The 24767-nt window shown below is 39.2% G+C and overlaps 1 protein-coding gene across 1 annotated transcript in view; it reads left to right on the top strand.

Annotated features, from left to right (window-relative positions):
- The window catches only part of LOC308084913 (CD166 antigen homolog A-like), a 30691-nt gene extending 6325 nt beyond the window's left edge, over positions 1–24366 (top strand). Inside the window, exons 2-16 of the mRNA XM_080427898.1 lie at positions 13543–13649; positions 13901–14123; positions 14277–14341; positions 15092–15179; positions 15428–15601; positions 15749–15876; positions 16028–16163; positions 16484–16596; positions 17072–17198; positions 18252–18373; positions 20392–20524; positions 20928–20960; positions 21660–21771; positions 21941–22079; positions 22553–24366. Coding sequence (XP_080284024.1) covers positions 13543–13649; positions 13901–14123; positions 14277–14341; positions 15092–15179; positions 15428–15601; positions 15749–15876; positions 16028–16163; positions 16484–16596; positions 17072–17198; positions 18252–18373; positions 20392–20524; positions 20928–20960; positions 21660–21771; positions 21941–22046 — 1667 coding nt within the window. The 3' untranslated portion in view covers positions 22047–22079; positions 22553–24366. The remainder of the gene's footprint in view (positions 1–13542; positions 13650–13900; positions 14124–14276; positions 14342–15091; positions 15180–15427; positions 15602–15748; positions 15877–16027; positions 16164–16483; positions 16597–17071; positions 17199–18251; positions 18374–20391; positions 20525–20927; positions 20961–21659; positions 21772–21940; positions 22080–22552) is intronic.
- The last annotated feature ends 401 nt before the right edge of the window (positions 24367–24767 follow it).

Here is a 24767-nt window from a genome sequence, read left to right as displayed (position 1 = left end):
AAGCTTAAGTCAGAATAATTCATCCCGGTATGAAGGACATACTGGAATGAATACTATAATGGGATGAATAAATTGCAGTGTAGTGCTCTTAAAAATGTCTTACAGTGCCGTCACTGTCTGAGTAGGAAGAAACTCACAACTGAATATGGTATTAAAAGTAAGGTTTTAATAATATACCCCTATTATTATTAACAACTAAGGCACTGATATCTATGTGGAATCTATTAATATTCCAAGACGGCTCTTTGCACAGCAATTATGCTGCTGGTGACGTCTCCAGGCATAGCCAAAGCTGAGCGGATGATCAAAGACACTCACCAGTCACCCCAGCCACATCCTGATCATGCTGATGCCGTCAGGCAGGCTATACTGTTATATCAAAAACTGAACTTAATGACTAACGGCTCAACTGGCCCTGAATGGACGCTGAGCCCTGTCGCCATGCCAGTCTTGGCGTCACAGGCCCATGTATGGTTGTAAATATATATGACTGTGAAGTGTGAATATACTCCTTTCCCCTCACATTATGATATCTGATGTTAAAGGGCTATTTCACTTTCAAAAAAACTTTTGGTCATTTTATCATCTACTCAGGCCTTTGTGAACCCCCCAGACAGTTTTTAAGTTGCTTGATTCATTATTTAGATATTTGATATTCATTTTATCAGACACACCCCCTTCCTATACAAACCCATTCTAACTTCAAACTCAATTTTAACCATGTTAGATTCATCTAAAACACCCGTCCTTAAAAATATTAAAAATAAATGAAAGAAGTCATTGAAAAAACACAGCCCCCTCACACATTAGGAGGGCAGGATGAGTCACCAGAACCAAGGACGGGTGTTTTTGATGAATCTAACATGGTCTTGAGGGCAGGCTGCAGCATGTTCACCTATAAACCGAGCTGGCACCACGCAAATGCTAATGGTTTTCCAGTAATGTTATATCTCCTTCAGCTATCAGACATTACTCAGTGAATTGCTTAATGTGTTTTTGTGTGTGTGTGTTTTATTATTTTGATCAAATTGTATTATTTTGAATATTTCTTTGTACACACACACACACACACACACACGCGCGCACACACACACACACACACACACACACACACACACACACACACACACACACACACACACACACACACACACACACACACACACACACACACACACACACACACACACACACACACACACACACACTATTATATGTGATGCATTTATTGTATTGCATCAGCACTTATGAAATAGAACATATCCTTCATTGAAAGAAGTGTCAAGTGATGACAACAGTGTCAGCATATTTCTTTAGAAGTTTCTCTGAAAAGTTCGCTGACTATGTCTGGTAATGATGAAGGCGGTATTCGGCACAGAATGTTGGTCCCAAGATCACGCCCACGTCCAATTTGGCAGTACAGGAAAACGGTTTCTGAGGTATTTTTACTTGAAATAGAGCAGAGATTTTGCTGTTTCTGTGAAGATGGGTGTATTATCTGCTGTCAGGGGTGAGGTCAAATTAATAGCTTAATACTATGGCATTGTTTTGGGCTCTTGCTTTGATAGCCATTGGATATACCTCCCAATGGCTAGATGGATCATTGCACTCAACTTAATAAATGGCTGCGTTTAATTATCTGTGGTATTGTAACTAACGAAAATTATGTATGCTTTAAGTTAACATGCTAAACAAAGTCCAACAAGGAGAATGAGCTTATAGAGGCTTAATAACTAAGTGATCAGATTTTGTCATTATAGACTTCACCTATACATTGTCATGTGGAGGAGAGTAGCACATTCTTGCCAGTGGAGTGTATCATCAACAAACAAAAAAAAATATGTATATTTTTATGCAAGCTCTTTCTTTACACAAATTCATCTTACAAAAATGTAAACTCTGCCCCTGGTGAGTTCTGGCTAGTTCTGGTAAATATAAAATAAAATAAAAACTTGATCACCAAAAAAAGAAAAAAGGCACAGATGGTATTCAATAATATGAGGCATGCAGAATATGTTGTTTGTACAGGTACATCATTATTTGTGTGTATTGCCTGCATTCCAGTCTGTTTTGCCTTGATTTATTACCATGGTTTCAAAACCCGGACGCAAGACGCAAACAATCATGCCCTCTTGATAATACAAAACATGGTGTTAGCCTATTGGAATGGAATGGGAGAAGCAAGGCCTATCCTGTCTCACAGTAAAGGGGTTAGAAGGTCAGCCTTGTTGTTATGACTGCACAACAACAAACTGCTCTCTTTGCACAACTAATGTGAAAAGATCAGTGCAAGACTATGGCAATTACTGGTTGAGCAAATGAGGATTTGTCCCTATTTGTCTGCTGTTTACAGGATGATAAGGCATACATTATTTAGACAGTAAAGTAGCCTGTGCATAAAATCAGACAATAATAAATGTGTCGGCACCGCTGAGTACAGTATGTCCTCCCATTATCCCTTCATTTTGGATTGGGAAAATATTAGTCAGTTCATACACTATTTAATGAAGCACTTTCAGATCAATAGCAGGATGCTGTTTTGTTTACCCACAGAGGAAACCGATGAGACTCGGACCACTTCATACTTTCTCTGTCCACATTGTTGGTCAGGATTGCGGGCCGCTTGCCCATTATGTACGAAAGGCTCCATTTACCCTAAACGAGAGATGTGTTATGGCACGTTTGATTGGTATCTGTCTGCAACCACAATACAACTATACAGATAGGATAATGGTAAATACAAGTGGGCCCTCTGGGACCCACGGAATGCAATGTTCAAAGCTTTTCTTTGTGGGAGTTTAAAGTGGGGGGTAGGGATAACAATGCAGGGCCGCATCTACAGGGAGGGAATGAAGTTGTGACCCAGAGGCAGAGGCAGGTACTTTAAACAAAGGGGTGAAGTCGTTAAATAGTGTGTGTGTGTGTGTGTGTGTGTGTGTGTGTGTGTGTGTGTGTGTGTGTGTGTCTGTGTGTGTCTGTGTGTGACTGTGTGTGACTGTGTGACTGTGTGTGTGTGTGTGTGTGTGTGTGTGTGTGTGTGTGTGTGTGTGTGTGTGTGTGTGTGTGTGTGTGTGTGTGTGTGTGACTGTGTGTGTGTGTGTGTGTGTGTGTGTTGTACCTGTTACATTTTTCTCTTGTTAATATTCTTGGATCTCGCATACCATATTGTTCCCTCCCACACGCACAACATACACGCTCGCGAGTGGTCACCAAATGAAATGGTTAGTAGAGGGTATACAATGTTTTAAAAAAGAATCTTGGACGGCATACTACATATAGTAGTATATAGTGTATGTATAATATAGAGTAACACGGTAGAACACACCACTGAGTCTACCATCAGTGGGAGGACACTGACCCCAGAAGTTGTTCCAATTCTGCTTTGCTTCCATGTTTGGCTGCTCCTTAGGCTAGGGAGGACAGGTAGTTTTATGGGTAAAGACAAACGGACACCAATTGCGTCTGCAATTCCTTTTGGAGAGACATGTTGAAAAGAGGAATGCTTTGATGTCAAGAATGTTGTTTTGTACAGTATGTCAGGGACATTCTGAAGCTGCCTAACAATTATGACTGAACAGGTACAAATGTATTGGTGGCATGTAGAGATTTATAGATTTGCATAGGGCAGGGCCCCATTTCTTGTCACTAGGCCTGTAAAAAGCAGTTGTAACAATTTGAACATTATATTCATTGCATAGAGAAGCAATATTGACCAATATGGCCGATGAGAACATACATTTTGGCATCTTGACCCACTCCTGGCTTCATAGTCACTACACTGATTACACTTTTCATTACCTCCGCCAAGGAGTTAATGCTATGGCCTCATCTGTCTGTCTGTCTGTCTGTCCGTCTGTCCGTCTGTTTGTAGGATATCTCAGTTATGAACAGATTTGCACCAAACCTGTTGGAGATGTTGGCCGTGGGCGAAGGAAGAGATAATGAGCTTTTCATGCCAATTGGCATGGGGTAATAGACAATAGACAGTGGGCAATAGACAAACTTTAAGAGCACAGGTTGTAAATTTTATGTTAAAACTGGATCATTTTCACCAGCAAGCTCTGCCCCTCAAGAATCAATGTTCATATAGCAATCATTCAGGTACTTACAACAAGAAAAAAATACCTGACATCCCAGGTGTAAATGACAGTGTATGAAACCAAAATGTAACCTACTGTAACATCCTTTGATCTCCAGAATATAGGAAACTGGAACAGAGTCTACAAGATGGTATTTATAGAATACCAGCTGTCATTGATGGGAACCCTCTCTCACCTGCATTTGCCCTCAAAGATATTCTAGAGTAGTCCCCAACAGAGTTGTAGTATAAATACACTCAAGTTGCTCCCTAAAATATATAGATATTTCCTTTAAAAGGCCAGATACTGTACTTTTTCCTAAAATGCCTAATTCCACCATGTAAAGACTTACAGCAGAAAATCATTTAAACTTAAGTAATGGCAAGAACTCCAGTTGTGTTATTACAAGTGTGTTATTTACACCAATTAGGTTCATTTCTCCAGCATGGTAATCAATGTGGAATCAATGCAAAGCTTTGCCACTTTCAATAGGCAGGAATTATTCACCCAGTACTTGTTTTAATGTTTTAAAATAGAAAAAAATTAAAATAATTTTGGGGCCATTAAGTATAGGCTAAGTATGTGATATTGAAAAGTTGTTTTGAATTTCATCTGAATAACGTGGTCAAGACAATGTAGCTCCATTAGGCTTGTATAGCCTTTAGGGTTAGGCTATCTGTTGAGTTTTACGAAAGGACATTTAATTGCTTCCTGTACAATACTGTGCATAAACCCATAGACCACTGTGTGAGGTAATACAGGCTCTTCCGGAGGAGAGCAGGGTGAAGTCACTGCCAAAGCCAGGAGCTTTGAATTTGATTAGGAGTTAATGGACCAATAGGGAGCAGTATGGCCGTGCTTTGTTAATGGCCTAACGTGAGGCTTAATGGCAGGCCGTTAATGGGAGATGCTGGTGGATATCATTGCTGTTGGGAAGAAACCTTGTATCTCCTTAATTCATATTTTTTTATGTTTTTAATGTTTTTTCCATAAATGATTGCCCCATTTCTCACTTTTGTCGTTTGACAGTGTCGTGCAAAAGTAGCAGAAAATTACAATCTACAAGCTCTCAACGTGTCTCAATGTAATGCGTTGTGGGCTGCTATTTTCACTATTTTTGAAACATCTGAACATATTTGAACAAATGTGTTTATAATTACGCCCAAAGTTGTCTGCCTGATTTTTTTTAAATTACTAAAACAATATGAAAAAGAGCTTAATGATAACTACATTGGATCCATTGGATCGCAGCTTATTTTTTCCATTTTCTGAAAAGTAACTGTTTTGGATATACAGGGTTTCTGCTGGACAGCGGCGATATATAGGGTCAGGACTGTATGTTCTCTCCCAAACTTGCTTACAGGCATTTCTTAACCACTCCTCCCCAAGGGTCGCCTGGCCTACGCCCCTCAAATACATAATTCACAACATAATGGACGTGATTTCTGAGTGCACTTAGCAGCTACTATCCCTCCAGAAGGCTGCTGTCTGTAAAAGCAGTTGCTTGCTGTACCCTTACAGCTGACGCAATTTATTACATTTTAAGAGGTTTTCAGGGATGTATAGAAGAGCAGATCTGAAAGACTAATGATCATGCCACAAGATCAATTTCAGCCTAACCGTATAGCCAGTCATTTTAGAGTTACCATTACTGTCCTCAGAATATGCATAATCTCTTCCTGACTGCTACTGCCATTTGCATAACAAACTCACCTTCTTATATTTTCCACCATGTCCACATCAAGACAAAACCTTTAATGTTCTGTGTTGAAGTGTATATTTGTATCCAACATTTTAAGCTACATTACGTTGTCTCTTTGATTGTGGTGTCAGCAGCTTTAAAGTAAACCCTTAGTTATGTGATGAAGTTCAGAATGCAAACTAAGAAAGAAAGTAGAATATCATGTATTAAAATAAATAGTTTGGCCATTAAAATCTTAATGAGATATTAAATCTATTGGTAAAATTACTGCATCTTTGTACTGCTCTTTGTTATTTCAGAGCTTCAGTATTGTTGGGCGCAGTTAACAGCAGATTTTGTTTATAGTTGTTTATATCTTGTTCTATCATTGAATGTGACTGTGTCCATGGCTTTCTTGGCAGAAAGGGTAGCATGAAAACAAACTGCACAGACTGCTGGTTTGTTTTCTTCACCAAGAAATGTCCTTGGGCCCTGCGGAAGGTACAGTAAATGTGTATTCTGCAGCCAGAAAATGGGGAAGTTTTCTTTTTTAGTGTATAGACAACTTTATTGTCACATAATAGGTTTACAGGTGTAAAACAGTGCGTGAAATTCGTTTTTGAATTGAGTGAAACAAAGCAATTGAAGATAGTGTAGCCGTACACTCTGATGCAAGCGTGTTGATACCAATGTTTAATAATACCAAACTAGCAAATTGGCTTCACTGTTCATTTTCGGCGACAGACACTTCATTCGTTCAGGTGTGCCGGACGTCTCAGTTTGAATCCTCCTGAGACGAAACAATTTAACACAGAAACCTGTCTCGTCGTTCTGTCCTTGTTGAGCCCTGCTCTCCTTTGTTTCCTGGAGTCTCTGCACAGCCCCTAAAAGAGCGGTAGAAACAGAAACCTAATCCTAAGTCTACAAGCCTGAACAGGTATGGAAGCCTCTTCAGGACATGTCTTACATCAAGGAACACTGAGCCACTATTTCCGCCATGAGGCCACAATGGAAGTCTTGACAGGTGGGACTGCAGGCTATGTTTTAACTACATTCCCGCCCGCCGTTGTCTGGAGGAGGGGCTGTTGACCAGTGTAATGAACAAAGACAGCAATTTGACCACAGTATTCCTGTAAAATATAAAAAAGAGGAAATAGAGGGGAAAAAAGGAATTCATATTGTTCTTGATATGAATTCAGATGTAATTTTTCGGAGCTCAGGGTGGGTTTCCATTGTGGAAAAGTGTGTGAATATACTACACGAAGACTCTCATTTTCTATTTTGTCATACTGGTAAAGTAGAAGAGCCATTGTGCATAATATATTCACTTAAAATATGGTTTCAACACTCTAGTTAGATTTCACTTTTTTTTAGCTTTCATCCTCCACAGACCAATTAACCAAACCCTTGGCTCAGAGTAGTTTTTGAAAAAGTAAGTTTTAGCCTATGTTTTCCTGCCCATTTGGGTCGTCTTTGCTCTGGAGTGTTTAATTATTGACTTAGCTGCACTGACAAAGTCCACACAGCTGGGGCACAATTCCAACCGTAGATAGAGACTAGGGCCAGAGAAATTAGCCTTGTATCTCCAATTCAGATGTGATGTTTGTGCACACAAACAAGTTCAGTCCAAGGCTTTGATTGAGAAAGTTCACCATTTCCACTGGCACAGTGGAGTGTGATCATATTACTGTATGTTTTCATTGTTATTGTTATTTTATGTCACAAAATCATTCCAACATTGTGCACTTTCATGCTGTGACAAAACGTACAATTGCACACAGATAGATCATGCAAGATAATGGTTTGTCTCTAAACCTTAAACAAACTGGAAATGCTTACTAGAAATAAAATCTTCAGACAGCCTTTAGATCATTTAATCATTTTAATAGCAGTTTTATATTGTAGACATATCGAAATTAAAATATATTGCCCAGTCTAGCATCTAGGTTGGCGAGTACTGAGATGTATTGTGAGAATGATTTCAGATTTTTGTGATTCAGTGTGGGACATGTGAAAGGTTTCAAGACTTGGGAAAGAATGCCCTGCCACAGTGAGGCATCCATGGGTGCACAGCAAGATAAGATTTCAGAACATTTCATAAGTATGAAACAAAATCAGTGAACTGCCTTCTGCACTCTACACATATCACTCAGCTAGTCCTATTTTATCAAAACAATTCAACTTAAAAAAAAAAAAGAAAAAAAGAAAATCCAGAGACTATCAATACACATAATGTACGTATATAACTGGGGCATGCCAGCAGCTGACTAGATCAACTACATATTATAATGTCACAATGTCCGGTTCGATCCTGGACAGAGACCTGTGTGTTGCGTGTCCTTCTCCCTCTCTGCCCTGAGTTTCTTGTCATGCTACTATCCTATTTAAAGTGAAAACTGACCAAAAGATATTAAATAAATAAGCGCTATTAATAATAAACTACAGTCTTAATAAATGTGCTGGACTTAATACTTTAGTTAGACATAGATTTAATACGGAATTGTAGAATATAAAGGCATACTCAGATCTCTCAGGCTCCATAATGCATATTGGCAGGTGGGGACTGCATTCACCGAGTAATGAAGAGCAGAAATTACAGATATTAGCTTGGACATGTTGCTCCTAAAGCATAGCCTTTGTGGATTGCAAAACAGGATGTTGTGCTATCAGGCTCTTGGTTATCCATCAGTGAGATGATTATAGCCCTTCTCAAGAGAGAAAGACAGAGAGACATGGATAGGCACAAAGCCAGAGAGACAGAGAGACAGAGACAGGCAATCAGCCCGAGAGACAGAGACACATAGACAGACAGACAGACAGACAGACAGACAGACAGACAGACAGACAGACAGGTAGACAGACAGACAGACAGACAGACAGACAGACAGACAGACAGGTACACAGACAGAGAAATGGAGAGACATAGACAGGCAACGGCAATGATAGACTAAGGAGAAAGGTGTCTGTACAAGCCTTACCCTTGATTGTGACCTTGACCTTTTACCCTTTTCACTGCATAAGTTAATAATCTCTTTGTGGCAGCATACTCATCATTTCCACCAATTTTCATGAAAAGCCCTTCCATTCAAACCAAGTCTAATTAAATTCTAACAGACACATATTTTGCTAACAGGTGAAATAACCTCCATCCACCTCCATTGGCGGAGGTAACTAGCAGTTCCAAACATGTGGACAAAACACCTCCAGTTCTCAACAACAACTTGTTTTGAAACATGGAAATGGTCTCGAATGTCAAGCAGTGTGAGTTATAGGCACGTTGCCAAGGCAATAAATATCTTAACACCCTAAAGGCATTATCTGTGTCTCTATCACCTAGTACAGTGGAACATTCCTATTTAGGTACCTGTTTTGCCCAAATAGTTTTTGTATTTTATTTGGCAGAAGAAGCCGACGTTCAAATTCAATAAGCCATTAAAATAAGTTGATGTAATTCATTGGCCTCACCACACATGGGATATCTTATAGGAACCACCCATTCTGCCAAAGCAAAGGAACCTAACTGCAATCCTATGCAGACATATTTCCTAAAACTCAACATACTTAGGAGGAAGTAAGCTAGCAAATAGCTATTATTATTCAAAACTGGCTGTTGACTGAAAAATACTTCTGTTATTTGGAGAATACTCAAGTAAATATCCAGTAATCCCAGAATTGTAAATGTCTTTATTTTCCTTACTCAGCTCAGTCACGTGAGATGGCAGTTTTTAGATCTTGTTTATCGATCCACAAATAGAATTGGAAGGTCAAGCAAAATGTCATATAGAGTTTTCTTTGATCTCTTGCTGTTTGGACAAACAGAATTCACTGTAGAAGTCTGGTCTCAACCTGAATATTGATCTGGTTGGAGTTATGTTTTCCTCACACCTCTGCATTCTGAAGCTAGGGTATTTGCAATAGATTCTTTGTATGTCTTCTTTCTTGCAACATGGCATCACCATTTACTGCACAGCCTTTACTCATATATATTTTTTTAAATCGGTGTGTTGCATAGAGACAGGAACGCAGATGATTTCCCTTGTGGGCTGTTGAGCTGTTTTCTCCCATCCCTCCTGTCCTTGGGGATACAAGGTACCTTAATCAGGAACATGAAGTGATCTTCCTTAGTGCTTTAGCCTTTCCCACTCTGCTATTATTTAATGCCATCGAAAGCTGGAAGCAGTACAAGCTAATTTTGCATGCATTTCGAGGATTGACTTTAGTTGATGACATCACAACAAGCATTCATCACCTGAGCCTAACGGATTTATTTGTAATGCTGTGGATGTAGCACAAAGTGTGTGTGTGTACTACTAAATACTTAGCTGTGTGCCAACGTGTTGTGAGCTTGTAGATCTGCTATATTTCTTGTTATCTTGCTCAACATCCTCAACAGATTGTGCAATCATTTGTGCAAACAACAAAAATCTTGACCATTATAACAGGTCTGGGCAACTGACAAACCCAACCACATCACGCCATGACCCAGGAATCATTTCTGGAAAAGAAATTGATTAGTGTTCTTGACCAGCATCAGTAGCCTACATGTTGTCGCATCATGACACATCTGTGTAATTTCTTTGGCTATTAAGAAATAGCAGATTAGCGTGGCACAGAGTGCCGTGCTATGAGCTTGTAGATCTGCTATTTTTGAAAAATCGTGAAAATGTGTGCAAATCTTTGAATATATATATTTTTTAAGCGAACATTTGTAAAATATTTTGTTCCAGGGACCTCCAGAAGCAAAGATTTGAGTTATAAATGTTAACTTTAAAAATATATATATTCAAAGATTTGCACAGATTTTTCGAAAATAGCAGATCTATAAGCTCATAGTACGGCACTCAGTGCCGCGCTATGAGTTTGTAGATCTGCTATTTTTGAATAGCCCAAAGAAATAAAAAAAAATGACACAGATGCGTTCCCGGTCTTAATGGGTTAATGTGGGTCTCCCTAAAACTTTTCCAAACCCCATTACAGTTGTCAAACATTACAGATAGTAGATACAATGACAATAGTTTATGCATCAAAAGTAGTTGCACAGAGAATTAATTCCCTTCCCTGATACCTGTACATGGTATCTTGTGTCTTATCCATTCAGCTTGTGTGGATCTGTTCTTTGTGGAAACTAATCTAGCTGTAGCTCATTCAAGTGCAGGAGACACTTTCATTTCATTCAAGTATCACTTTGAGGCGGCAGTGACTCAGGAGGTATAGAGTGGCCGCTTTGGGAATGGTCCCCGGTTCGATCCTCGGCTCCTCCTGGGTTAGTGTCGTTACTAGTATCCTTGAGCAAACTGCTCCTGATGAAGAGGTTGGTGCCTTGCATGGTTTCCTCTGCTGTCTGTGTGAATGGGTCAATGTAATGCACATTGTGAAGCGCTTTGGATAAAGGCACTATATAAATGCATACCATTTTGTAAATGAGTTCTTCTTTAGAAATTAAGGTCAATTTTATATGACAGAAAGTGATGAATGAAACAGCCCTGCCTGCTCTCCTTCAAATGTCACCCAAAAGGTACAAATCAGATCTGAAGTATTCAGGACATTTGACAGTAAAGTCAGAAGTTGTCAAAAGTTTGGTTAGGTGATATCAGGCAATCACTGTACTGATATCACAGAAAAATTTGCACTTCCATTTAAACAAGATTTAAATTTATGTGTAGCAGCATTATAGTTTGCTGCTGTTGGTTTGTGTGTAGATTGTATTAGAGCCGTTTCACACTCAGGTCCCGGGTGCGCGCTCCAGACCGCTTGGCTAGTGTGAATGTAGCGAATCGACCCGCGAAACGGATAACCGTTCCGTTCCCGAAACCACCTCCGGAGGCAGTTTCGGATCCGGATCATGCGTTTTCGGGTACGGTACGCTGCAATGTGAAAGCAAGCGTACCATTAGACGGAAGTGGCCCGCTATTTGGAATAGGTGACGGTATATAAACTCGACAAAAACAGCCAACAAAAACACTGCTCTTCTAGCCGGTGCTACTGAATGAATGAAAACGCCCCAGAATGCATTGCGCACTTAAAGGGATACTCCACTTTAAAATAAAATAAACATTAAAAATATATATTTAAAAAAAATGAAAGAAGTTATGGCAAAATCACGGCCCCCTCACACATTAGAGTGTGTTAAGGTGGGCTGGTGCATATTACTCTTAAGGTGGAACATAACAATTGAAATAATAATAAACTTATATTATGGGAGCCTTTCTAACAATTTTACTCATTCAATTCTGAACCGATTCTTAAAATTAAAATTTCTCTATTAGCTGTAAAGGGCCTTCTTTCATGTCTATCAGTCATGAAACATTGGCGGGTCTCCATCGCGCATTTCAGGTGCGCGAGCAGCGCATATAGTATATCTTGTGGGTATCTTGTGGAGTTTCAGCTACTATGCATCCCAGAAATATATAGCTTATAAGGCTTTGTAATTTGAAATTTGTAAGTAAATATGGTAACTCATTTAGATGTAGGCCTACGTAGGTTTATAGTTTCCCAAGGACTATAGCCGTTTCACTCATGATGCAATTTCTCTTTCATAACAGATACATACATGTGCCAGATAATCCCCACACCAAGAGAGTCAAAAAAGAAAAGACGTTGGATTGATGTACTTTATTTAGACATGAGACATGAGAAACAGTACATGGAAGTACAATTCACAATACAAGGTTTCAGTCATTCAGTCGGACTTCACTGTATAGGCTATAGTTGCCTTTTCATAAATGATATATTTTTGTACTTAAGCTGTCGTGAAAGTTTATAATATTTAGAGAAATTTAAAGTTTCAAATACAAAAGTATTAGTAGTTGTGAAGGTTAGCAAATTGGACATTTAGACTGAATGTTTCCTGTATCCTCATCTTGCGCTAATGCACACAAGTGTTTCACCAGGTTTTATTTGTGTTGTTTCTCATAAGCGTACATCCGTTGTCCGTCAACAACACAGAAGTCTGTGGCTTGACTTCTGTGCGCTCACTGTGTTGAGCGCTCAGTGCGTTCTCCCCGCTTCGGGGCGAGGCTCCCCAAAGACCGTGCACTTACATAGATCGCCTCCCCTCCCCAGCATAGCTCTCCAGCCTATATTTCTGCGCGACGACCACAAACAGTGTCGCATAGTTGATGACGTCTGTGTCCACAGAAGAAACACTATGTGCATGCCGCCACCTATAGGATCGGGGGTATACATGCAAGTGTTCTCTGATGCGATTGGATCTTGGGCAGTGTGAATGCTGGCCAGCCAAGCGTACTGGGGAACGCTTCGATTCAAACGGATCCAGTGAGAAACCGCCCTTAATTAGACTATCAGGTTTGAATACAAAGAGACCAATTAAGTATCCTCCTCGCTATGTGCTTCTCTGCAAGCCTTTATTTGCTGTTTATTCAATACATTATAACCATGATTAGGAACTCATTTGTTCTCATACATACACTCTCGGACTGCTGATGAGCTTTGCCTGGATGGCACCATTGCTATGTTACTTTGCAGTCGCTTCATCTGCCTTAAGATAACCTTCATGTGAGCTCTGGTGGGACTGCCCTATGAGAACATTTTCATGGTAAACTGAGCAATATCTTACGGATTTGTATATTCATGCTTACTCCGGCTCTCTCCCCCTCACATTCTGCCTCCATAACGATGTTTACAGGTTCAGTGTAAAAGTCAGTGTCAAAAGTGTATTTTTGAGTCAGAAGGTTGTCATGGCTGTGGTTAATAGGCTGAGCCCCTGTGTCAAAGTAGATGAAAATTAAGTTTTAATGTGTCTTTTTTTCCTCTAACTTTCAGTGAACAGTTTGGAAACTGTCATCGGCCAATATGGGGAAACACTTCAGGTGCCATGCAACAATGGAGCTGCAAATCCAACAGGCCTGTTGATCACTAAATGGAAATACGTAAGTTATACATTTCCTCATTCATTTATTTAGGGAGACAGGTGGTAACTGATACAGTACCAACACTTCACCTTGCGATACCTTGTGTCTGAAACATGCAGTCTCTACATCTAATAGAAAATGCAACTGTTCTTACTCATTAACCTATAGCTTAGAGTTTGACACTCTACTTTTTTTTTTTTAATTACTTTTACAGTTTTTAGAACTTAGCTGGCAGAAGGGTAACAAAATGTACAAACTTTGCTCCCCAGGACAAAGGAGAAAGTGTTTCAGGTGATCTAATTGTCAAGCCGCACGACCAGAATGCCTCAGTCATCGCCACTGACAACTACAAAAGCCGCGTGAGCTTGGCCGAAAACTCCAGTCTGCTCATCTCCGAAGTCACCCTCAGTGACCAGAAGACTTTCACCTGCATGCTGGTTTCTGGAGTAATGTTTGACATCAGAGAATATCCTGTTTCTGTGAAGATCCACAGTGAGTACATGGAACATGAACACATTCTATACTCTTAATTTCATTGTTATTGTTAATTTGTCATAAATGTAATTGCACGAATAGCTGATGATATGCATGCATCTGTATAAATAATGAACAATTCATTGACACTATTTTCAATTTGTATTGCAGAGGCTCCATCCAGGCTGGAGATTGCTGACAAAGCTGAAGAACTAGAGATTGGCAAACTAGTTAAGGTAGGCTTTTTTTTTATATAATTGCTTATACCTACATTATTTTAAGCAGGAAAGCATCATGGGAAAAGCACAATCATTGGAGTTAAGGCTTCTCGAGGCGTACCAAACGCCATGTTGCTGGAATGATGACTTCTTTGATGTGATTCTCATGAATTAGTTAACAGCATGCATCCCCCCCCCCCCCCCCCCCCCCACACACACACACACACACACACACACACACACACACACACACACACACACACACACACACACACACACACACACACACACACACACACACACACTCTCGAATTAACAGACCCAAAGGAGAGATGCTTTAGTAATGCTTTAGGCATTGCATGGTCTATTGCTTAGGAAAGGAGAGCCCTCAAATTCTATTAATGAACTGAAAGACCTCATTTTGGCAGCTGTGTGATTGATTAAATGGGGCTTAGATTTATGCTAAAGTTATTATTTTAGATATAAAATGCAGTTCTCTAGGTAGCTTAGTCAGTAGAGTACTTGCCTTTGGACCCCAAGGTCCTGGGTTAGATCCTGGCCACCACCAACTCAGTATGAGCAGCGCAGCTTGGGTAAGTTGTGCGGTAAGTCCTGGGTTGCATTGCACCTCAGCAATCCATTGAAAAAGAGATCCTTATTCTTGGCCGATACCGACATGAAGCCACTCCGACCTTACTTACTTGTGTAAAATGTAGGTCTTTTCCATTTTATTCACTATTGTTTCTGTTCTTATCACCTGTTCTGCAGTTGGGGCAGTGCCGTGCAGAAGATGCCTATCCAGCTGTAAATGTTACATGGTTTAAAAACAAGCTACCTCTGGTGGCAAATGGCAAAGGTGTGTATTTCAACCTGATTTATCATTGTAAAGAGCTGAACATCTGAGCAAGGTATGACAAATTGGCATTTGACAAGTTTTTGTCTAGTCTAGGAAATACCTGCCAAAGTAAAAGGGAAACTCATGATGAGCATGAACGTTGGATCATAGTTGAACATGTATGCATTTCCTCATTTTTGGACTGGACCGTCGTTATTAGACTCTACAATGCCATTTGTTTTAATGAGTGTTGTTTGCTTTCGCTTTAGAAATCATAATCAATGCTTCAGTGCACATGGACCCCGATACTGGCCTGTCAACTACTTCCTCCACACTACAGTACACTGCGGAGAAGGCAGACACAGATGCCCAGTTCACCTGTGTTACCCAGCTCTCTGTGGGAACAGAGAAAGTCTCTGCTCCAGTGACTTTTTCCATCACCTGTGAGTACACAAGTTCGATCCCAATGTCTAAATCCCAGTGCAGTCCTAACTAGACTATTGATAGGCTCAGCAGCCAGTGTTCACCCCCCTGCTTACTTTTTTTGCCTTGAGGCAAGACGGCTCACCTGCTCTCCTATCCCTCTACAGATCCCACCGAACAGATCAGTCTCCAGGTAATGTCTGAAGGGGCTGTTGTTACAGAGGGAGACAACGTGACCCTGAAGTGCATGGCAGATGGAAACCCAGCTCCTGCCAGCTTTAACTTTCACATTAAGGTAAGAGATTGACTATATTCTTCATCAAAAGCTCAAACATGTTATAACAACAATACATCTCTAAAACTGTTACAACATTGGTTCTCTATTAATGAAACCTATACTGTATGTCTATGTGTGATGGCTGAAATATACCACTATGACTTCAAAGGGAGAGGTGGTGAAAGTGGAGAATTCAAACACCTACACCTTGCCAGGTGTAGTCACTCGTGCTGCCACTGGTGAATACAAGTGCTCTCTTACCGACGATGCTAAGATTGAAGCCTCCGAGAACATCACAGTCAACTGTAAGTAGTACTGTGTTTATTACGTGTATTAAAGATTGGAACGCACTTGTGTTGCCACAGAAAGACAAACAATGAATGTAAACATATTAATTGTACTACTTACTAGTCTTAATCCTTGCCATACATCACATTGTTTTTTTCTATAGAGGATAGTTAGTTGTATTTTGGCACAGCAGTGTTAACAGTGACAACTGTGGTTCATTTGTGGTTGGGTGATGATGTATTGGAATGGGAGGTTGTAATTTCTACTGCAGGAGTGCTGTAAATGTTTTCCGCAAGGTTCTTAAACAGTCTTTTAATGATGCTGTACTCCCTTTTAGACCTGGACATGAATTTAAGCCCCTCTGGGAAGATCTTGAAGAGAGCTGGTGAGACCTTGGCTGTGAGCCTGCATATTGACGCATCTGAAGTAGCAACAGTGTCCTGGACCAAGGTAGGACTGCTCTGTGTAAATCAAAGCATATACAGTATACGCAAGTGATAAAGTGCGACAAAGTGTCCTGATATTGGAAAGTAATCCTGGTGTTCCCTATATCTGGACACCATATCCTGCAGTATTGTACTTATACCATGGCCATTTACCACTGAAAAGAAAGTGTTTATCTTTTTTTACACTTTCAAGCAGTAAACAAAAGCTGTGTTGTTTGGTAACCACTTTCTAGTCCAACAAATGGTTGCTACAGTTTGTTTACTGTTACATGCAATTGAATATTTCAGGAGTATTGATTTAGTATTGATATAGAATGCTGATTATACACAATGTTTGAGGTGTGCTGATACCCAATATTAACAGACACCCACCATCCAAGTATTTTTGTTGGCCATTGTATTAATATACAGTATGTACTGTACATTTGTGTGTCTATTCTGTTGATAGTTCTAATTTTCTTTTTTATTTATTTAATTAGGATAGCATTAAGCTTGATGGGGAACCCAAGTTTGACGAAGTGACCTATTCTAACTCTGGCCGCTATGAGTGTGAAGTGACCATCGGAGCTATCAGCAAAAAAGGCTCTTTTGAGCTTATTGTCGAAGGTAAGAAATGCGATGCTCCCTAAAAAAATGGTAAAGAAATAATTGGCTACTCTAAATTTTGAAAAAACAAAAAGACAGTAAAGACGCGAGCACATGCTTTTGTTTAGAGACCTTTCATCAGCATTCAACACGATGCAGCCCCATCTTTTAATAGAAAGGTTGCTCTGTGACTTTAATATGCATCACCAAATTGTACTGTGGAGCTTCTTTTAATAGAAAGGTTGCTCTGTGACTATTATGCATCACGACCTTGTACTGTGAACTTCTCCGTAGCTATGACTACAAGGGTGCATCCTTTCACCCACTCTCTAGCTTTCTGATCAAATTCTTTGATGACTACATTGTCCCTGTCCTTTCTCTGAGAATCAGAATCAGGCAATGGGAATGCTCTCACAAATTTTAGATCCTGGGGGGATAAAAACTTAAATGCTACAGTATGTTAACATTGACACTATTGTGAAGATGGGACAACAGAGAATTCACATTCTCCACAAACTAAATTGCCTTTCTGCCAAACCATTTTTTTTTTTTAACCAATCTTTTATTGAGTCTTCTGAGCTTTTCCTTTATCCACTGGTTTCACAGCCTCACAGTAAAAGATAGAAACCACCTGAACAGCATTGTTAAAATCTTTTCTAAGATCATCGCAGTGAAACAAAGAGACATGAATTCTTTCTGTATCCAATCAATCCTCCGGAAAGCAGCAAGCATTTTGGCTTCTTCTGGACATGTTCTTGCAAGTGAAACTTCCCTGTTTCCGTCTTGGCGTTGTTATGTTTTACCTGCTTGTAAATCTAATTGTGATTCAAAATTGTTACTTATTTTATTTTATTTGTTAAACTGACTTAAACGCTCTGAAGGTTCTGTATTGTTTATCAAGATTATTTTATTCCACATTTTAGCTCAATTGTCTATTTGTTTGTTTGTATATTGTTGTTTGTTACTGTTGTTAAGCTGCTCATTTGAAATTAGGATTTCCTTTATTTAATTGAATTTGAATCATGCTTTAGTCTGATGTATTGTAGCTCAAGTGGCATGTCTGTCTTTTTGCAGGTGGTGCAGTTATCAGACAGTTGTACAAGCGCCGTGGGGAAGATGGCCAGCATAAGGTCCTTTACTGTGAAGCTGAGGGCTCCCCAAAGCCTGTTGTTACCTGGAGCATCAATGGAACATCGGTAAGCAAACATGCTCATCTAAGCACCCCCTAAGAAAACCTTAAATGATCCTCATGACAAAGGTTTCCAACTCTATTGGACATAGTTATTTTTCCTTTTCTTTTTTCCTTTACATTTTTATAGGAAGAACACATAGTCAAATCCATTGCCACAGCACCTATAGTATTCAGCTTTAGATGCTGTTTCTATTTATAGCAGGTAAATCAACTTCAAGTTTGTCACATCGCATGTTTACAGGCTTAAAAGAGTGGATGAAATTATTTTATGTTCAAGCTTCCACGAATTGTAAAAAATAATCATAATAAAGGAAAATGTCAAATAGCAAAACAGCAATATCAAATATACCATACATAAGGTGTGTACCTCACAGTCTCTTTTGTAAGTAAGAGACATCACATCACTTTAGCGCTAATCTCTCAAGAACAGATTCTGCTCTGCGTTGGAATCTGTCGTGAAGGCTCGTCATAACATGTACGCACTGGGCTACAAGTGGGCGTGCCTTCAGATCAGGAAGCAGGCCGCGCTTTACCCAATCAAATGTAGTGGGCGGGATTCACGTGTCCGTCGATCTTTCCCCCTCAAAACAAACCCAAACTAATTTAACAATAGCGTCCGCGGAGCAGACAAAACCACGGAAAGATATTCACATTTTAACTTACTCTTTCATCATAGAAACAAGTGGGCTTATAACCAAAACGATCCATGTTCTCTGGGAGAAGTGGTGTTAGTGTTCCGTGTAGAAATATTGTTAGTGGGAATGAAAACATAGTGGCACCACCGGAAGTGAAAGCTGAAGGCAGACCAAAACCCCGGTTTCCTTTGCGCACGGGTGCTACGTCGCCATTGTCCCAGAGCCAAGTAAGATAGTACAAACAGCAGAGGGCGCTGTTTTTCATTCTTATTTGGTTCTGGGTTCCCAGATTGCTTTAGCGCAGATATAAAATATGTATTAAATGTGTGGGAATATGTAATATGTAAATGTACTGTATGGGGAACCATACCTCATAATGTGATTATAGAACTTCAAGTTGGATCTCAAGCAACATTTCAAGATCTTCAAAGAGTTCTTGAAATTGTTCTGTGAAGAACATCTTAAGCTCAATTGATACCCCATCTTCAAGCTAACAACTAACTACTAACAACTAGCTAAGTTGTTAGCATGAAGATCAGTTCTTGTCGGACACCGTTGTGCCTTGGAGTATAAATTAGGCATTACTTTAGAATGATCAGATTGGTGAGGTGGTGACACTATAAAAAAAGAGTCTATTTGATCTTCCTTTAATGAAATATAAATATGAGACATATATTAATATGTTAGCTAATTTAACATTCAGATAATATTACACATTAAGTGAATGTTACCCGCTATGTCCTTAAAGGATTTGAATCCTGTCCCAACTTTCGTCCAGCAAGTATTCTCATTGATATTTTCACTGCAATTCTTAGCATTTTCAAAAAGAACATCTCTCCATGTTCTCTGACACACATCCTGTTTATTATGCATTAGTCCACAAAGGCTCTTTTTGTTTGGGTACTACCTGTGTGTGTGTGTGTGTGTGTGTGTGTGTGTGTGTGCGTGTGCGTGTGCGTGTGCGTGTGCGTGTGCGTGTGCGTGTGTGTGTGTGTGTGTGTTACAAAGCAAACACATCATCTTCCATATTTAGAAGTAGAAATGTTGTTGGCAATTTTCCTTTGTCTGCAGTTTTCCCCATGGGCCTTTATCACAAAGGGATACACTCCCTTTTTCAGCTGAGCCAGTGTAAATCCACACTATCCCCTAGTGGGGTGTGGTGGAATAACATTTAAAAATGAGATGTTTTGAAAAGGTTACGTGGAGGAAGCTGCTAAATGTACATTGTACTGCCAGTACTTCAAGTATAATATTGGCCTATAAATGAACATTGTGAATGTCACTGTATAAACTTGGTTGTGGAAGATATGATTATTTCAAGAACCTGCCAGTCAAGCTCAATTGAACAAATCAAATATTCCAACCTGTGCTTTCTTTCACCATTTAGACTGATGAGACCCCTTTCATCAATGGGAAGATAACACATACACTCAATGTGGTGCCTACTGCCAATCTCACCGTCTATTGTTATGTGTACAATGAGCACGGACAAGACTCTAAGGAGATAAAGGTGTCATCATGTAAGTACAGTGTGGTAGTATGGACAGAAGATCTCTGCATCCGTCTGCATGATGTCTTGACAAAACAGTGACATTTTTACATAAAAATTGAATCATGGAATTATCCTGCATGCAATCATTTTGGGTACACTCTCTTCAATACAGTATCACTCTCAGTCTCTGCTGTCTTTCATGCCTGTGTTGGACAGCATTTCACCATTCTTCTGCCTTCACAATTTGTCTTTTTATCGGGATGCTGGGCTCTATCCTTTCCTCTCTTTGAATCACATTCTTTATGTGCATGCAGAAATAGTCTGTAATGTAGTGTAGAGATTCTCATTTACTGTAGCTTGCAAAACAGTTGTCTGACCAACAACGTTGTCTCTTCGGTTGGACGTTAATGTTATTTTATATCTGATTTCAGTATTTGTTGAGGAGGTGAGAATGGATAAACAAGGTAAGTTGTAGTGGTCTTCTTACTTGTATGAAAAGGGGAATAAAGGAGGAGATGCTAGAAGTCAGTATAAACAAGTGTCTCATTATTCATGTTGTTTGGATGATTGAGTTGGGTTCTCAGTTCAACCCCACCTAGGATATCACCACAGTGGAATTAGTCTTTGAACTGTTTGGTGTAGGTACAGCAGTTGCTTATACACGACTGCTTTAAAGTATGGAATTACTATACAGCTCTACTACAGTAGAGTAAGGGGAGTTGAGCTTCCAGCATCCTGACAAAATCTCTATATATTGTCCATTTTCCCACTGATATAGATAGTGAAATAATATATCTTGAGAGACTTTTGTTATGTACAGTGCATTACTTAACCACTTAAACCCTTAATATTTTGTCAATAGTCAAATAGTGATCTAAAACCTCACAACGCGACACGTTGTGAGCTTATAGATCGTCTGTTTTCGCGGAATGTTTGCCTATTTCTGCCAAATGTTCGCCCATTATTACATGCCCAGAATAAGGACACTAGGGTTCATGTGGTTAAAAATATAATGGACATTTACAGCACTAGTATGCCCATTCATTCATTCATGCGTTTATTTAGGCATATTATTGTTTCTATTCATTTCCCTGAATGGGTTGGGGTATGATACTGAAAGCTCCACCGCGGTTATCTGATGTTTCTTTCATATTATGTTACAGACCAGCCGGTTGACACTGACCAAACCAAGTTGGTGGTTGGAGTTGTTGTCGGCCTTCTCGTTGCCACTGTGATAGTTGGCCTGGCATACTGGGTTTACATGAAGAAATCCAAGTAAGAAGTCCAAATTAATCATTTTACAAATACATTTGTGTCACTAAGTATAACAAGTTTGCAGTGTTGTATACATCTGTGTAAACATAAAGTGATGGATTCCCATCAAGTGAGCTTAAACATTTCACATCCAGAAATGTAACAGTGATTTATTCTTTTTTTTTTAAAGGCAAGGAACCTGGAAGACTAATGAGAAGGAAGATGGATCATCTGAGGAGGAGAAGAAGCTGGAGGAGAAAGTGGAGGAGAACAGCCAAAAAGCTGAGGAGGTGTAAAGTACCAAGAGTCAGCCAATGGGAATGTGAAAGGTACAGTGGTTCTAAAACTTTTTCCGGTCAAGGACCCCAAATTAATATGTAATTGGCCACAGACCCCCCATCTGAAAATATTTTGTGCTAGGGACCCCCATGCAAGACTTGTGTTGTTAAAATGTTTACAAAATATTCAAAATGTTTCAACATATTTTGAAAGAAGCAGATCTAGAAGTAGTAGATCTACAAGCTTACAATGCACACATTATGTGCTTGTAGATCGGCTATATCAAATAGCCAAAGTATAATAGGGTTAAATTGGTTAAACTAATTTAGCTGAGGACCCCCTGGAACCCCTGTGTCCCTGCACCCCACTTTGAAAACCACTGTTGAAGAGGATAGTACATCTGTCTTATGAAGATTCACATTAATGTAGCATTTCATCCAAATCTACTAATAATGAAGAAACCTGTTAACTGTTCGTTATTTTCAAAACAATATTCCTAACATGTTTTTTTTCCCCCCTACAGTGAAAAAGTGGAAACAAGAAGCTTTTGCACACTCCTGTGGAGCTCTGTTGAAAATGGGCATACGTTATGAATGGAGATGATTTAGATTTGGATTCAGGGACAATTTTCGCACCCAACAGCACATCCAAAAGGTCCCCCTTTCTGAAAAATGAAGGGATATGTGATATACATAACTTGTCTGCACTACTGATACATGCCAACATGCTTGTTATTAAATATGGTTTCACATTTGCTTGAAGGAATGTGGGGAAATGAAAAAGAAAGGTTTTCTTTTTCCTTTTTTTTTTTTTTTCAGTTGCTGCTAGTAGAATTGCTACTGGACCAGTTGCCTTTGCTGTAAGGATGTATGGCTTCCATTGGCCTATATCCGTCTGTAACCCATAGTGCAGTAGGGGGTTTTTACATCCCTCACAATTGTTACATCTTAGTAATGTGTTACTTCTTGTTGGTTATTCATATCTCACATTACCACCTATACCTTAAAAGTCATCACTGTAATTCTGTTTTCGGCTGTGTTTTGCCTATCCATGAAATGTTGAAATTGAGATCGAATTTGTGAAAGGGCTAAGGGTATACAGTTATACTCTTATAAGCTTTAGATGTAGAGGGTCATATGATTTACGGGTTTTCAGGCATGTGTCCCCTGGCCTTATAGGAAGTAGGAGATGTGCCACAAAAGTTCTTTGGATGGTACATGATTTTATGTGTACAACATCATCGTATCAGGATGGATTTTACAGGTACTGAATTCACTGTGTGTCACATGTAGCTTTGATATAGCCATTACTGTATATGACAGGTAGATTTTCAAGTATAACAAACCATTTTAGTAGCATTAAGAAACGTTTATTGTATTCAGTCTTTTTAGATTGAAAACGTAATACTGTTGAATATCTGTTTCATTAATTTACTGTATGTTATTGTCAGCCAACACTGAGTCCAGTGATTGAAGATGAACCTTGATAGGTTAAGAAGTTCATTTGAAAATAGATTTGCAAAATAGACAGATTCATGTATTCTTTAGAAAATCTACCTGTTAACTACCAGTAACTGTTTCAGTTTGCAATGTGATCTATGGTTTATGTTTTCATGTCAGATTTGTGTACAATCAGATGTTAAATACTCAGCTGGACACTTCACAATTTTGGTCAGGGTTATCCGTGAGCATTTATGAAATCTCAAAAGCCTATATCACACCTGGATGTAATTGCAAACAATGTGACTTTATTTTTGTCTTTGCTATTTATACTGTTCAATATTATAAATAAACTGTCAAACAATTAATGTCTTAGGTTAAAACAATTGGTAACAATTACGGACTATATAGAAACAAGTGTATTTCTGAGTCCTTTGTAGGGCACTCAGCTTCTGGTTGAATGTTCAATTCAATATGTGATATCTTTAGATTGACAAGCTGCCGTTTATTCCCTACATTGTATAAACTAATTAAATTGGAAGTATGACCAAAGAGTGAATATTACCATGCAAGTATTGTAAATATCTGGCATTTGTTTTTGTACTTTTGTTTAAAATAAAGTGTACATTTCAGAACAGAATGTCAACAGAATGTTTTTCAGTCGTGAAACTGTGATATTTCCTTCTTTATTTTATTTTTTGATTCACTTAAGGCACTCTGTGCACAGTCATGAGCTCATTTTCATTGACAGACATGGGAGGAATATAGATGCAAATGTCATGCTCTTTGAAGCCATGAAGGGTTTGTTTACATCCTTTTGTTTTTTCCAAGAATTAAACCAAGACAAACTAGAATGTGTGCAATTATTTCAACAATAAATAATGAGTGCTGTATCTGATGGATTTGCACAAATGTATGAGTAGTTTACTTGTGTAATTTATGTGTTTTGTGCATTTCACAAAATATCGATCTACATGGCTATATTCATGACATTTTTATTCTTTCATAACTGGGGAAATTAAACTACACACTGGGGGCAGCGCTAGCCTAAAGGTTGGACCAACACTCACTCCTCCCCTAATACCAGTGAAGTGCCCTTGAGCAGGGCATGGAATCCCCAACCACTCCAGAGCTGCTCAGTGGCCAACAGTATCTGACTGGTTGTACTGGGAAGTTCCCAAGTTAAGTTTTAATGTGTGTGGGTGAACAACAGTATTCATGCTCAGCAAACCAAACTAACAAACACTAGACTTATTTGTGCCTTTTTCTTAAAGGAGCAACTCACCTATTTTCAACCTT

The sequence above is a fragment of the Gymnoscopelus braueri genome, assembly GCF_963280865.1.
Source record: "Gymnoscopelus braueri genome assembly, chromosome: 5".
Lineage (NCBI taxonomy): Eukaryota > Metazoa > Chordata > Actinopteri > Myctophiformes > Myctophidae > Gymnoscopelus > Gymnoscopelus braueri.
This window is presented reverse-complemented; position numbering and strand designations above follow the sequence as displayed.